Source organism: Habropoda laboriosa, unplaced genomic scaffold (genome assembly GCF_001263275.1).
Source record: "Habropoda laboriosa isolate 0110345459 unplaced genomic scaffold, ASM126327v1 scaffold72, whole genome shotgun sequence".
NCBI lineage: Eukaryota > Metazoa > Arthropoda > Insecta > Hymenoptera > Apidae > Habropoda > Habropoda laboriosa.
This window is the reverse complement of record NW_017100188.1, coordinates 816,978-832,847: the sequence shown is the minus strand read 5'-3', so window position 1 is coordinate 832,847 and position 15,870 is coordinate 816,978. Positions and strand designations below refer to the sequence as shown.

The following is a 15,870-nucleotide window of genomic DNA, read 5'->3' as shown; positions in this document are numbered from 1 at the left end:
GCCAGTAATTCAGAGATTCAAAGTTAGAACGAAATCTCGATAATTTGGATTGAAGTTCGACTTACATTGACACTCTGGAGTGGTTCCATTCCAAGCTCCACTGGACGTACAAGTAACAGCTGATGATCCAGAAAGTACATAGCCAAAGTTGCACTGGAACCTCACTAAATCACCGAAATGATGTTGTTGCTTGGTCGACAGGATCTTTCCATTATCAGGAGCAGGTAAAGCAGGACACATAACAGGCACGCAAGTCTTATTCTTCTGATACAAGTCTCCATCCCTTTCGCCGTTCTCGTGCTTCTCTATGTAGAACCCAGCTGTTCCGTTCCCTTTGTACAACTCGTAGCCAGTGTTGCACATGCAAGAGTAGCTGCCAGGATTGTTGATACACTTTTGATGACAGCCACCGTTATTAGTGGCACATTCATTGATATCTGTACACTCCAGACGAGTGCATCCCATGATCTCGAGCTTCATGCAGGGTGCACCGACGTAATCTTGAATTCTGAACCTCGCGTAACGAGCTTCGATGGGAACTGGTAGATTCAGAACAGATAGAGTTGGTTCTAATATTCTGAATTCTACCGGTGTACCGTCAGGATTCGTGTAGTCTTTGAAGGTGTCTGTCAGATCGTCCGTGTATTGGATTCGAACTGCCGAAGTGTATGCTACATTTCCATCTACTCTTGACACAACTTGCGTTCTGAAGCCACGAATGATAGTCGGAGCTTTCATGTCGATCATCATCCAGTTTGTGCCTGGCTCGATGTTGTTGCCACACCATCCGTCGCCATTGTTCAAACGAACACCCTTAGAGACAAAGGAGGATGTTAAGAAAAGGCCAATTTTGGCATACGGCCGGAATGAAAAATTTTGTTACAGCATGATTCTACGCATTCTAAGGTACGAAAAATGTCATTTTTCCCGGAAATGATGGGAAAGTTATGAGAAATGCGATTCAAGGTAAGAGTATGACCAAACTTATAACTTAATATTCCGTCTCGTTTTCTTCGGATAATGGTCTGTTCGTAAACATACATACTTTGTCCAGTTTGGTGGAGAATATCGTTTAAATGCAATGGAAGTTTACCTGTGTTTTTCTGAATTTCAAAAATTCAGGCAGAATTGTAAATATTATACTGTCTCGCAACGTAAATTTAAGTAAATTAGGTTGAACTGCACAGAAAAAACAAACGGACGCAGCATAACGTGTAGTTATAATTGTTATGACATGTAAATAGAACGATAAATTTAATGTAAATATAGAAAGCGTATAATATAATTTATTTCATGGTATTGTAACAAGCAAACGTTGAATAAATTCCTAATTCGTATTAAAAAAATTATTTAACACAATAATTTCAGCTTTATTATGATTATTCTTGATAAATGACCACAGGCCAACTTGATTTTTAATCGTTATAATCTTTAAATTCAGTGTGAATAGAGAAAATGTGTAATATAATTCATTTCACGATATTATAACAAACAAACATTGAATACATTTTTGATTCGTGTAAGAAGAATTAATTAACTCGATAAATTTAGCTGTACTATAGTTATATTTAATCTACGACCACAGGTCAACCTGATTTTTAATCCCTACGAAATTAATTTAACCACGAGTAAGTAACGAGAACGCTAAAACCTATGTTTCCATTGAAGAATATTGTAAAAACGTATAAATTGTTATATGCAATGTTATAACAAATTGTCGGAAGTATAAATTTATAACAAAATTGTGAAAATTGATAAATTATACCGTGTTACGATAACAGAAATCTCCCGCGAAAATTTCCCGCGAAAATTTCCCGCCTGACCTAACCGACGATTTTGCTAATGACTTTGGGGAGAGGGTACCGCAGGTATATAAGGACCCACCGATGTCCCGCGAACTTATTCACCCTTTATACTGGGCCCTAGACACTTCGCGGCGTATTTTGACCTGAAGGTTCTGAGATGTGAATAGAGTGGTCGGGGGCTACTAGCTAGTCTATGTCCACCCTGTACACACTCAGCCTTCTTGTAACACTTGTATACATTAGAATCAATTAGAATTTATCGATTTCCCGCGCAAAGTGATCGATCTCCCGCGAAAAGTAGTCCGTTTCCCGCGAAAACAAGGTTTCGCGCCCAATCTTACTAACGACTTCGCTAATGACTTTGGGGTAGGGGTACCGCAGGTATATAAGGACCCGCCGAAGTGCGGTTCTTTTAAATACAATCAAATAATTTCTTCAATTAGCGGTACTTGGATTACTCCGCTTCGAATAAAATATTTCGAAATTATTTTGAGGTTTAGGGAAATAAACATTTGTATTTTAGTCATTTCAATACTATAGACTGGATAACAATTCATTTTAAATATACATATTCGAAATTTTCCTTTTATAACAAATGTGAATCATTTATATTATTACTGGTGCTTGCTAGACATTTAATATCAGACTTTAAATATTCTGCTTTCGGTTCTTTTAAATACAATCAAATAATTTCTTCAATTAGCGGTACTTGGATTACTCCGCTTCGAATAAAATATTTCGAAATTATTTTGAGGTTTAGGGAAATAAACATTTGTATTTTAGTCATTTCAATACTATAGACTGGATAACAATTCATTTTAAATATACATATTCGAAATTTTCCTTTTATAACAAATGTGAATCATTTATATTATTACTGGTGCTTGCTAGACATTTAATATCAGACTTTAAATATTCTGCTTTCGGTTCTTTTAAATACAATCAAATAATTTCTTCAATTAGCGGTACTTGGATTACTCCGCTTCGAATAAAATATTTCGAAATTATTTTGAGGTTTAGGGAAATAAACATTTGTATTTTAGTCATTTCAATACTATAGACTGGATAACAATTCATTTTAAATATACATATTCGAAATTTTCCTTTTATAACAAATGTGAATCATTTATATTATTACTGGTGCTTGCTAGACATTTAATATCAGACTTTAAATATTCTGCTTTCGGTTCTTTTAAATACAATCAAATAATTTCTTCAATTAGCGGTACTTGGATTACTCCGCTTCGAATAAAATATTTCGAAATTATTTTGAAGGTTTAGGGAAATAAACATTTGAATTTTAGTCAGTTCAATACTATAGACTGGATAACAATTCATTTTAAATATACATATTAGAAATTTTCCTTTTATAACAAATGTGAATCATTTATATTATTTCTGGTGCTTGCTAGACATTTAATATCAGACTTTAAATATTCTGCTTTCGGTTCTTTTAAATACAATCAAATAATTTCTTCAATTAGCGGTACTTGGATTACTCCGCTTCGAATAAAATATTTCGAAATTATTTTGAGGTTTAGGGAAATAAACATTTGTATTTTAGTCATTTCAATACTATAGACTGGATAACAATTCATTTTAAATATACATATTAGAAATCTTCCTTTTATACCAATCATAAATCATTTTACCAAATACTGGTACTTGCTAGACGTTTAATATAAGACATTGAATATTTTCCTTTCGGTTCTTTTAAATACAATAATATAATTTCTTCAATTAGCGATACTCACTTGGAATACTCCGCTTCGAATTAAATATTTCGAAATTATTTTGACGATTTAGGAAATTAAAATTTGTATTTTAGTCATTTCAATACTATAGACTGGATAACAATTCATTTTAAATATACATATTAGAAATTTTCCTTTTATAACAAACATAAATCATTTTACCAAATACTGGTACTTGCTAGACGTTTAATATAAGACATTGAATATTTTCCTTTCGGTTCTTTTAAATACAATCAAATAATTTCTTCAATTATCGATACTGACTTGGAATACTCCGCTTCGAATAAAATATTTCGAAATTATTTTGAAGGTTTAGGGAAATAAACATTTGAATTTTAGTCATCGTTGTTCTTCAGACTTGTCGAATAGGATATTGAAATGACTTTAAGAGGTTGCTTTTTCGTTACAGCATAACAGTCAATATGTACTTTTTGTTTGTACTTTACTGTTTAATAAAGACCAAAAATAATTAATGACAAATTAATCTGATGCAAGGAATTCTTTGATGACACAATGCTTATATTCTAAGCAATCAGAAACCGATAATTATTTATTCTCGAAGTGATAAAAGTTATAATAAACTATCGTAAATATAATAAAATAATCGTCACGACAGGGATACAATAAAAAAGTAAGACCCAAATCCGATGATTTCATTTCTCCACTAATTTTTTTATTCGCACGAGAGTTCTGTCAAGCATACGAAACTGCTTCGTGTTTGCAAAGCAACTGTTTATTCGAATCGTAACTCTCAGAGAGTTGAGCGATGCTCTCAGACAGTCACTCTCAGATGCAGTGTCTACTCTCGAGAGCAGCTCGCGATAGTTTTACTCTGAAAAGGACAGCTAGCTTTATGTTTGGATCGATGTACGTACAGCGACCCAGGTTCGCGTTTCTTATGTTTGGCTCGCAAGAAATATAACGAGTTCTAAGAAGTTAAGGCCTCGAATTTTTCCCAGAACAGTTGCGAGCGTACAGCGATCGGAAATCGGGCAGGACGACTCGTCCTCAGTCAGTGTTTACGAGGCTGTCGAACGAGTGCCTCGACGAACGTCGCTTATACTGCGCGATTATAGTCTTGTACGGAATACAGTTCTCGCTCAAACAACGCGTTTTCGATTATACGCGGATTTCCAATCAATTTACGTACTTAGCATATTCGTTCGTGTGAATTAAGTGCCGCTGCATACAAGAAACTAGTGCACCGAATTCAAGAACACAACGAACAGCTCTGCTTGGGAGAAAAATCAAACGAGAATGCGTGAATGTGTATGCGTGAATAATATGTATGTATATATACGTACACAATCGAATGATTGAGTTAAAATAGAGGAGAGCCTACGTTTAGCTAATTAGATTAGTTACTGCAACAATTTCGTTTTATCGTATCCTAAGTTTATTTTTCTTGCAATAAGATGTGTTATAGCTGTGAAACAACAACAAATTAGTTTTTTTTACTGTTGTCTCCCCGAGACATATACATATTTTATCCTTTTCTGGAAAAACACTGTCTCTTAGTAAATAACTTTACACACGACCTACTTCGTTTGTTATTATTCTAACGACAATATACGACAATTGACACTACGCGGATTTCCATCTACGCGGACAGTCGACGTCGTCGTAAGATGATACTTTTTCCTCTGGCTTTCATAGTGGATGCACAGTTAAGAAATCAGTTAAGAGTCACCAGCTTACGCTCAGTCTCTTGCGGGTTCATGAGACTTTCGTCGCATGACTGTTTGATGGCAAGGTTACCTGCCATCGACCGCTCCGGCACACCTCCTCCCGGAGGAGGAGGTGCCCGCGTCACCGTTGCGGTCATGACAGTATACAGGAAGAAATCCAAATTTTTGTACACTCACTGTTTTGGTGTAGCCGTTCTCAGAACTCGACACACTGATCGACTCATCCGGGATGCCGCCGTTAATTAGCCCAAGATCTCCAATTGGTCTGCATTCCATGGTTGGAGCGAAGCCAGGTTTGCATTTGCAAGTGAATGCACCAGGATTGTTGATGCACTCCGTGGAGGCCAGGTCGCATTGGCTCGATGCGCATTCGTTTATGTCTGAAACACATTGCAGCGAATATTGAATATCGTTCATTAAATCGTCACAAGTAACGCTAAAAGGTTCGAAGCTCACGAAAATAACGTAAACTTCAATTCAAGCTTATAAACCAGTCTCACCTTCGCAAGTAGGCACGTTATCGAATTTCTGATTAGGTCCACACTGTATAATATTAGAACCAGACAACTTGTAGCCCCTGTTGCATTGCACTCTGGCTTCATCGCCATAAAAGTACTCCCTGGTGCTATCCACAACGAAACCATTCTTGATCGTGGGTTGCAACGAACATTTAGCACCTACATGAGAGAATATCATGAAGTAGAAAGCGTGAGCGTAGATTTTGCAACCTGTTGCATACAATTGGACACTCACGAGAACAGGTTGGCACTTCGTCGGACCAGGTACCATTGCTCATGCAGAGAATCACGGGATGTCCAGTTCTCACGTATCCTGGCTCACACTCGAATCGAACAATTGTCCCGTAGCTTCGTCCACCGCCATTTAGAATTGTTATGTTAGAGTGTGGGGCTTCAGGAAGTGGAGAACACTGAGATGCTGTGAAAATCATTTTTGCTTCATTTCTGATTTCATTTCTTCAAACCTTTAGACAGCTTCAATTTGCCTAGTCCTGTCATAAATTCTGCGAGGGTTCATTTGTAAATAAAATTATCACGAGTTCACGAGTCGAATATTCCTAGAAATCGTGAGTGTAAGTTTATATCAAAGTGAGGAGTGGTCATTTCAAATAATATCCTTGAATTTTTTCGTTACCACACGCATTGATAAATTCTGATTAATTAGAAATTATAACATTTCCTACTTTTTCCCTTTTTTAACAATCATCAAATATACTTGTAACAGAATTTATGGCAGGTTAGGTAGTTCCAATTCATTTGGAGCTTTACCCAAGCAGGATGGTTTCTTCTCCCATCTTCCATCAGCCATACAAGAGATCTTTTCAGTAGGTCTACCAGAAGGGAACGCAAATCCAGCGTAACACTGATAGGTAGCCAGGCCTTTATAGGTGACATTCGAAGATCCAATGGAGAAACCATTATCTATTTGCGGTACTGGCCCACAATAGACTTCTTGGCACTTTGGAATGTACGTGACCGACCAGTTTCCACTAGGAAGACACTCTGTGGTGATTTTCGGCTTGCCAGTGGCGAATTCTTGACCCAGGGGACACGAGAACGTCACTGCTGTGCCAAAGGCTGTGTCTCTGCTGGAAGCCAGTGCTCCTTCGCCCGACTGAAGCTGTGGACAGTCTGTGAAAATCCAGGAATATTAGAAAATCGAACAGTTCTGTATATGCCGATACAGGTAATCCTCGTGTATCATGTGAAACGAAACCTTATTCAACAAAATTACTTGAAGACTTGGCAAATGTTATTTACTAAGCCACTGAATATTGCTCAATTTGTGTCGTCTGTAAAATCGAAGAATGACCAAAAAATTCAAATCTTATGTTTAAAGCCTGATTGCTTTAATGACTTTATGAAACTGGATTCTGTCACTCTATGGTTCTATGCGTTTTCTCTCAAAAAATTCTAAGATACACTCTTCTGTGATATATGTACCTACAGCTAGAGTATTACACGAGGGTTGCCTGTGTTTAGAAACAGTTTCGATATTATCGCGATACCTGCTGAGAACTCTGCTTGCCATCCCGAGCTACTATGAAGAGCATCAGATGTGAATCTGACTAGCATCTCTCCACTCTCAGCTGTCAGAGTTATTTTTGGCCTCGTGTTAGACGTGAATCCACTTCCAGGATGCAAACGTAGGCCGTTAGTGTTTGGACCATCGTATATCTGCCGAAAGAACATCGATAAACTCCATGTTTTAAGACTGACGAATAAATTGATTCTTAACTACCTGCACGAAATCAGTCTTGTGAACGTTGAAGTTGACAAACTTTAAAGACAGCGGTCCTCCCTGAGGATTTTTCACCCGGTACAAGCACTCTTGGTTGTTAGGATAATCATTCAAACCGAACGAGGGTGATTGAACTGTTCCATTTCTTGCAATGATCGTTGCTTTACAGCCCTGCGTGTATCGAATACTGAAGCCCCTTCTTGAATCACCGAGACTTGTTTTGAAGTAAAGGTACAAGTTACTTCCGGTCGACATGATCACTATGGGATTGTCTTCTGATTTTCCCGTTAGTCTGGCTATTGGTCTACTCATTGGGGAATCTCCGTCTCTGATTAGGATGTAATCGCGGTTCATTTCGAGGTCCAAGTCTTCGATCTAGAGAAAGGGTTGAGAAACTTGGTTTAATTTTTGATCATTTAGAGAAATTAAAAATTCAGTTTTCTATTGTCGTTCACAAAAATTTTAAATATACTTTTTGTTATCATTCAGAGAAGCTTGAAGTTTACTTTTTTATCATCATTTAGAGAAATTACAATTTTATGTTATTCTTCTACTTCTTTTCTGTTACACACCTCGAGTGACATTATGCGACCAGGCTGTGCCTGCAGTATGTACAGGCACTCTAATCCTCCAGGATAATTCTGAGGATATCCAGGAGAGGTGAGCACCTGTCCCTGAGGCGTTGCTCGAAGAATTCCACCGCAAGTTTGCGGTTCTGTCTTCCAAGAAGCGCGGAAACCTTTTCTTTCCACAGATGAGTCTGTGCTGAATTTGATGATCATGAAGTTCGAAGCGGATACGAATAGCTTATTGCTGAGTTCTTGCTTGCCGGATAGGGTAGCTAGGTTCACCGATTTTTCCTCCGTTCTGCCGCCGACAAGGATCTGTACTATGTCGAAGCTCTTTTCTGTTTCAAATTCTTGGAACTAGAAAAGAAAAATTGATTGACTATAGCAGTATAGTATGTACTATTTTTCTTACATTTCTGTTGCAGTCTGTATTATTATTTCTTTTTTTAATATTCTAACAATAGAAAAGGAATAATTTGCACAGTTTTATCGTTTTCTTTTCTTGAATAGTCGTTTCTTTTGACGTTCAATATTTTCTTCCAACAGATTCCCCAATATCTCCCAAAAATATTCTCCCCTTAACCCTTTCGTGACCAGTGGACAAAAATTAAACCTTTAAGCAAAAATGTATTGGAAAAAATAATTCACGAAAGGGTTAAACGTTCACAAACTCTCACTTTCGTTCCAGCAAACTAGCCAACGAAGTCAGCCTAATCGTTAAAACGAAACTTACCAATTTCTCAAGTTATTCGACCAGAAAATATTGTACATTTTCAACCACTCCACACAAGTGAAAGAAAAATTCACAATGACGACGAGAAAAACATTATCGTCACGTAAAAGGATGTACCTGTAAAAGGATGTTGTGGCCTTGAGGGCCCTCCAAGGTCCACTTGCAGTTGCTGAGGGGTGCATATTTGTGAGGATAATTAGGACTTTCAACGACGTCCCCGCTGCTGGCCATATAGTACTGACAATTATTCGGGCAGTCTATCTCGTCTGAAAAATCTCCACAGTCATCCTGTTTGTCGCACTTGAACGCTGAGTTCACGCACTTGCCATTGGAACAGTGAAACGAGCCTAGAGAAATATTCGTGAAATTTCGTAATTAAATTATACAGTCGATGGCGCATAGGTAATGAATAGATTTCAGTCACGTATGAATTTTACCAGCTGGACAGGCGTTTGCGCGACACATGAAAGGAAGCAACGATTCGCACGTGGTCAGCTCCCACGTTTGTCGGTCATCCGTCAACGCGACGTCCACGCATTCACCTGATTGTGGATTCGGCTGCCTCGACGCCCAGAAACCTGAATACCGAAACACACTATGTCACTGTCCTTCTCGTTCGATGGAATTTCGGGGAAATTTTGCTCGTTTAGTCACAGATTTTGTCATTTTTCACGATTCTACATTCTGACGTCTACGTTGCTCCATATCGGACTATTTTAGGTAAAGTAGATTGCTTAAATAAATTATGCTCGTATGTAAATAACTTTAAGGAAAGTATTGATTACTTTTTCACAGGTTTTGTTTCGCGAATTTTCACGCATCTTTTTGCGCCTATCTCCTCAATTTCGATACTTGGAGTTTTGTATTTTTTTCAAACTTTAATTCTTAATGTTTCAATCCTCGGTGTTCTAAGAATAATATTTGAAAGAATTTTTATTCTTGAGGTTTATATAGATTATCAGGACAATTAGGTGAATCTACGAGGCGTGTTACGTTTGTCACCGTAGAAAACGACAGAATTTTTCAGTAGATAGCGGATGTTAGTTTTAGCAAGGAGAATGTTATGCAAATATATTGTGCGCCAGACGAGTAAATTGCTGCTTGCACCGGGACAGACATAAAAGCGACGGTATCTGGGCATTGTTGTGGGAAAAGTGTGTCTTCGTGCCGTATACAAGGCGCAGTTCCGCGTTTCCGTGACCCCGATGGAAACCGGCCGGCCTGCACGTGTGTTCGATCATTAGAAAAACGGTCAATCCAGTTCACAATTTCGGATCGAACTATTGTTGCTGTTATAGAGAATTCTAGGGAAGTGATTCTAAGAAATCAGAGACTTCTAAAATGTCTTCTTTGAATTCATCTTTCACCCCTTGCGTCATGAAAATTTCATATTTGGCGCCAAAGGGGATTTAAAAAATCAGTGAAAAGTGAGATTCATTGTTGAAACACTCGACGAGTTGAGTGAACCGTAATTTCACTGTGCACACTTCAGTTGTTTCCAGCACCTAAAATTATCATTCATACGCAGAAATTTTCTCTCACCCTCGTATTATGAAAATTTCATATTTGGCACCAAAGGGGGTTACACAAAAGCCAGTGAAAAATAAGATTCGGTAGCGAAACGTGATTTTACAAACCAGCGTATTGGGAGACGAGCATTCCAGCGGCTGATTCGAGTGTGTTGGTCCGTAAATCGTCCAGGGAGGCCAGCCCGAGCCAGTAACGATCCAAATGCCGGCCGATCATGCTCGCAGACATGTTGTTCTCGCTGTACGACTCCACCACCATCAATTCGCTGCCGTACCTGTAATCGCACGTCAATTCGTCCATCTCTTGCTCCGTTCTAGCGTGTAATAACAAAGGCAACGAGTCCGCGAGTTTCCTCGTGCTCCTTCGGTGCATTTTTCCACGTTCCGCATCGCGGATAAGATTCTTGCTCTAGCGAACGGTTCGAGACTCGTTCGATTGCAAAATTTTGAATGCTAATGAATAATTTTGCTCGCGAGACCGTCCACAGTCATTTGCTTAATGTTTACTGTTTCATTATGGTCAAAAGTAGAAAAATGCAAAAATAAAATAGAAAATAAATCATACACAAATTGATGAAATTATCGGATATACAAATTACACAGGGCGTTTCAAAAGTAAGATTGAAAAATTTGGAGACTGAACGTTGTTTGATATAAATTGTATCACGTCGTCATGCATAAATAGGACAAAGTATGTGTTTGTATCCTCTAAACGAAAAATTCGAATAATTAACAAAAAGTTGAAAAAATACATATTTTTCGTGATTTCGTTGCACTGTGAAAGTATAGAAAGTTTTTGATTTCTATACCTTTTACAAAAATCATCAAATATTTAGTACTTCGTCGATTTCGTGTTCTGAAGTAATATAGCTGCAAAAGGTAGCAATGGCAGCCTTGAAAAAAGCAGTGCACTAGAGGAAACACGGTGAGAAGACTATTGACGATTGATCCACTTACCTTCTGCATAGTTCTGCCGCCTTTTCCCAAGAGTGCCTGATGTTGAAGAATTTGTAACAATGTATGCCTCTCAGTTCCCATCCTGTGCAAGAAAAAACCGCGTCATACTTCTCGCTACACGTCGATCATGCACATGATCATAGTAGATGCATCTGAATCTGAACAAAGTCTAATCAGACTTTTCTTCGTTCGAAATTCATGATCGTTCGACAATTTTCACAAACCTGTAGCATGTAACAAAAGTTCCCTTATTCTGAGCTTAATAATTTATTATAGTGGAATCCACCCCAATTTATTACGATGCTCATCCACTCCAATCGTCTCGTAAAATGACAAACAATATTTCTCAATATAGGTACCCCTAATTCATGGTCAAGGTATAAATCAAACAATAATCCAGGATGAGATAGAGTAGTAGTACAAGGAACATCACTATCGTTAAGCAGGGGATGATCATGTGACGAGTCACGTAACTCTCCTGATCGATACTCACAAGAACTCCCTAAATGCAACGGTCACTTATTATATCGAAACTTTGTCCACTTATAGAATTCGTTTATTCATTGATCTCATTAGCAAATAATTTATTTTTTACTTGTTATTCTTTTCTTCGATTTGGGTTCACAGTTGTGATTGAAGCTGCCAAAAAAATGTTCGTACAAAAGTTGTTTGGTACGGAGGGATATCTTATGTAGTATAAATAATTGTTGTGTGGGTGAAGTAGTGGGAGAGATATCAAAGTCAAGTCAATTTCTTTAAATGGAACGCTATATTTTTCTATTCGTAGTATTACAGCATTTGTTGTGACGAATTCAACGAAGTGCAACATCGAGTTATTTTGTTTTCTAGAAAGTTTTATGGAAAGTATGTATGTAGGTATGTTAGTTCCTCGATTAAGCACCCGCGTGCAAATTCAAGGGTTGTGAGCTCCAGTCACGGTATTCTCTATTCTATTTTTATATATAATTACAACAAATTTTTAAAAAAATTTTTTACATTTTAACTAAAACTAAGTTAAATTTTTTACACCTGTGACCGGAGATGGTTTCCTTGATGAGGCCACGGTGGTCATCGGTGACCGGAGGGCCTCAAATGTTTAGAATAAATAAAATAAAACGAATATCGTCAACTAAAAGTTCCGAACATCGTAGCTAACTGGAGGACATTATCTTGAATTAAAAAAAAAATAATAATAATAAAGCATAATATAATACTATGCTCAGAGTAATGAAAATTTTCTTGTGGCCCCCTGAGCAAAACATGTAAACCTGGCGTGGCATATATATTTCAATATTTAAAGGGTAACTGACTTGTACCGTTAATATCTCATAAACAATTAGCCGCCTGTTTCAAAAATTGGATACAGACGTATTCAGTCTAATGAATTCCATATGTTAGCAAAGTTTCGTTAATAAGCGAGTGATGCACTTGCGGGGTTCTTCTTATCAATGAGGGGGCGAAGCCGTTTGACGTAACTTTGGTGGAGGAAACGCGGTTAAACGATGACCTGTACAGACAGTGACGGATACAACGACCTCGATCGTTTTTAGTGCGACACAGCGTGTGTGCGCACCTAGAGTCAAAGGTAGGTCGCTGGGTAACACATTGTAAAAGAGAATCGTCGTTGAGTGAAACATCTTTCGCGTGCTCGTGTTGTTGACCGTTTGATCCTCGAAAGGCTACCATTTTCCATATCTGTTGCTTTGTCTGATAAAAATATTGCATACCAGTGGCGGCTCGTAAGAACTTGTAGTGGTGGGGCTGTAGCAATAAACGTAAAAAAGATCGATATGGATTGGAAAAATTATATCATCGATAAAACTAAAGGTAATTATTTAGAAAGTGTTTTTGATGATTTTTAGATATATTGTAAAAATATTGTATTCTATTACAAATAAGAAAATAAAGATTTTTAGATAAATACATATATAAATTTAACAGTCGCGATAATAAAACAGGAACTTTCTTTTTATACTGGATGGGCGCAGCCCTTATGGACGAGCCACCACTGCTGTATACACTTGTGAAATCTGTTTGTAGCGAAAGAATCAGAATTGGTCCAAAGGTACTCTGACAGGTTGTTATGGACCAATCTTTAGGGTCATTGTATTGAGGATGACTTTTATATTCATGCGATTTCTCGATGCAGCTTGCGTTGAACTCGCCAAGAAAGACACGGTGACCGGCTTCCTTTCTTTTAAAAGGTCAAACAGCCATGTTTATACCGAGTATGCGGCTCTCCTCGCACCTATTACCATTTCTCGATTCAGCTGCAAGTGCGCTTTATCTGACAATTGATGAACAATTCACCTACCCAATTCTAAATTCTTCACTGCGAAAAATTCTCTGAAAGTCTCGTCTCTAAACTTCACTTAATTCCTCAACATCTCTCCTATCATCCTAATTCGCGAACTATTCTTCGCGTGCATATTTGATAATTTAAAAAATAATTCACCTACCCAATTCTAAATTCTTCATTGCGAAAAATTCTCTGCGCTAATTTAAAAATTAACGAACAAGTTCGCGAGTGCACTTTATCTGGCAATTGAAGAGGAACTCACGTATTCAATTTTAAATTTCTCTGGCCTGTAAAGTTCACCTAATTCCTCGATAATGCTCCCACCACAGCATCACACCTGAAAAATCCACAAACGAGGCTGCATGTGTCGCTTAACGGAACTTAAGAAGCCTACCAGCTGACGTGATCTCTATCCAGCCTCTATCGATAAGAATCGTCGGTGGATAATCGGTCGTTGCCGGATGCTCCACATTTTGGAATCCCGTTTGAGAAGAGAGTGTGGAAGGTGGAAGAACCGTGTATTTTTAGGATCGTTCCTGTGCCAACGTGCTGTGGCCACGAACGAGAAGAAGCAGCATCAGAAGGAAGAGGAGAAGGAGAAGGATTCACAGTTTAGGAAAGCCGCCTCGGCCCCTGGCCCCCACGCCCCCTGCTTCCATGCTCTACCTGTGGCGATCTTGTGGCAACTGTATGGTCATTATTGTGTAGCAGGTCGAGAATTTTGGGCCAGCTGCCTACCTTTAGCTCGTCCTCGAGGACGTGCAGGATATTTCCAGTGCATCGGGAATGGAAGCCTTTAAGGTTACGCTCGAGGGGGTGTAACTTGACGAGGAACTAGCTTTGTGTTCGTTTTTGACGTTTTCAGCTATGAGGAGAGCTTCGAGGGATTATATTTAGCTAGAAATTATTGAAAGATCCGGTGGAAATTGCGTTGTATCGAAATTTTTCTCATTGAACTGAGGAAAAAAATTGGATGAAAATTGGAAATGTTAGAGAATCATTTTCCTCTTTCTCCATGGCTGAGGAGAAAACATTGGAATATCGTTTTCCTTTTTTACTGAGGAGAAAAATTGGAAATATCAGAAAATCATTTTCCTTTTTCTCTACGGCTCAGGAGAAAAATTGGAAAATCGTTTCCCTTTTTCACTGTAGCTGAGGAGAAAGATTGGTTGAAAATTGGAAACATCAGAGAATCATTTTCCTGTTTCTCTATGACTGAGGAGAAAAATTGGTCAAGTTTTAAAAATCAGAAAATTGTTTTCTTATTTTAAGTTTCAAGGTGTATGCAATTCTTAAAATGAGATTATGGTAGCCTCATGCTACTAATTAGAAAAATGACGAATAATTGAATAACGAAGTTCGAATAATGAAAAAGGGAAAATTAACATATTCGAAATTATACCACGAATCGCAGTGGATTTTGTATGTTGCACGAATTTCTGCGAACGGTCAAGGAATACCGTGGCGAGACACGTATGGCGAATAAATCACGCAAGGGACAATGAGGATAAGAGTTCGGCCATTCGTAACGTTGCTCCACTTTTCCTCGTTACTGGCAGTGCAATTAAGTAGGTTGCACGTACCAGTATGAAGCTACTTGATCGTTAACCGTGTTCTGTCGCGTGCATTCCAGACGTTTCAAGTTCGATCGAGCCGGACTTGCCGGCAACAAACGAATTGCTCGCTTTCCGATGCAAGAATCCAGCGTCAGAGCTTCGAAAACAACTTTATTTTAATCTGCTGGTCCCTGTCGTAGGCCTTGGAAGCACACCGTTCGTCGCTTCTCGAAGGCCTGAATAATTTACTTCTCGTTGGACTTTGATGTTGAGAGAAAAATTCGTCGAAGGCCGAAAGATAAGTTCTGTCGAATCTTGTACGTAGAAATATTTATGACTCCCTTTTCTGGCCATTTTTTCCAATTTTAATCGATTTCTGTTGAACGTTATACGTATATAGGAATATTCATAACTCCCTTTCTTGACAATTTTTGGAAATTTCAATCAATTTCTGTCGAACCTCATGCGTAGAAATATTTTTTGAAATTTTAACAAATTTCTGACAAATTTTATATGTAAGAACTTTCATGACTCCCTTTTTCGACAATTTATCGGAATTTCATTTAACTTCTGCCAAATGTTTATGGGTCTATTTTTAAACGAATCTTGGGAGATTTAAATTTTGCAATTGAAGTAACTGAATTTATAAATTAAGCTTCAATCAGCACAGTATTTTTTAAAGTCACTCAATTTATAAATAGTTTAAACTTTCACTATGTAA

The 15,870-nt window shown here is 37.9% G+C and overlaps 1 protein-coding gene across 1 annotated transcript in view; it reads right to left on the bottom strand.

Moving 5' to 3' along the window:
* The window catches only part of LOC108579756 (sushi, von Willebrand factor type A, EGF and pentraxin domain-containing protein 1), a 52,081-nt gene that overhangs the window by 12,542 nt on the left and 23,669 nt on the right, over positions 1 to 15,870 (bottom strand). The window contains 12 exon segments of the mRNA XM_017943364.1: positions 66 to 813; positions 5,425 to 5,627; positions 5,748 to 5,924; positions 6,001 to 6,183; positions 6,534 to 6,896; positions 7,274 to 7,442; positions 7,507 to 7,881; positions 8,079 to 8,432; positions 8,926 to 9,155; positions 9,246 to 9,386; positions 10,446 to 10,612; positions 11,295 to 11,376. Of these exon segments, the coding sequence (XP_017798853.1) occupies positions 66 to 813; positions 5,425 to 5,627; positions 5,748 to 5,924; positions 6,001 to 6,183; positions 6,534 to 6,896; positions 7,274 to 7,442; positions 7,507 to 7,881; positions 8,079 to 8,432; positions 8,926 to 9,155; positions 9,246 to 9,386; positions 10,446 to 10,612; positions 11,295 to 11,376 (3,192 nt within the window).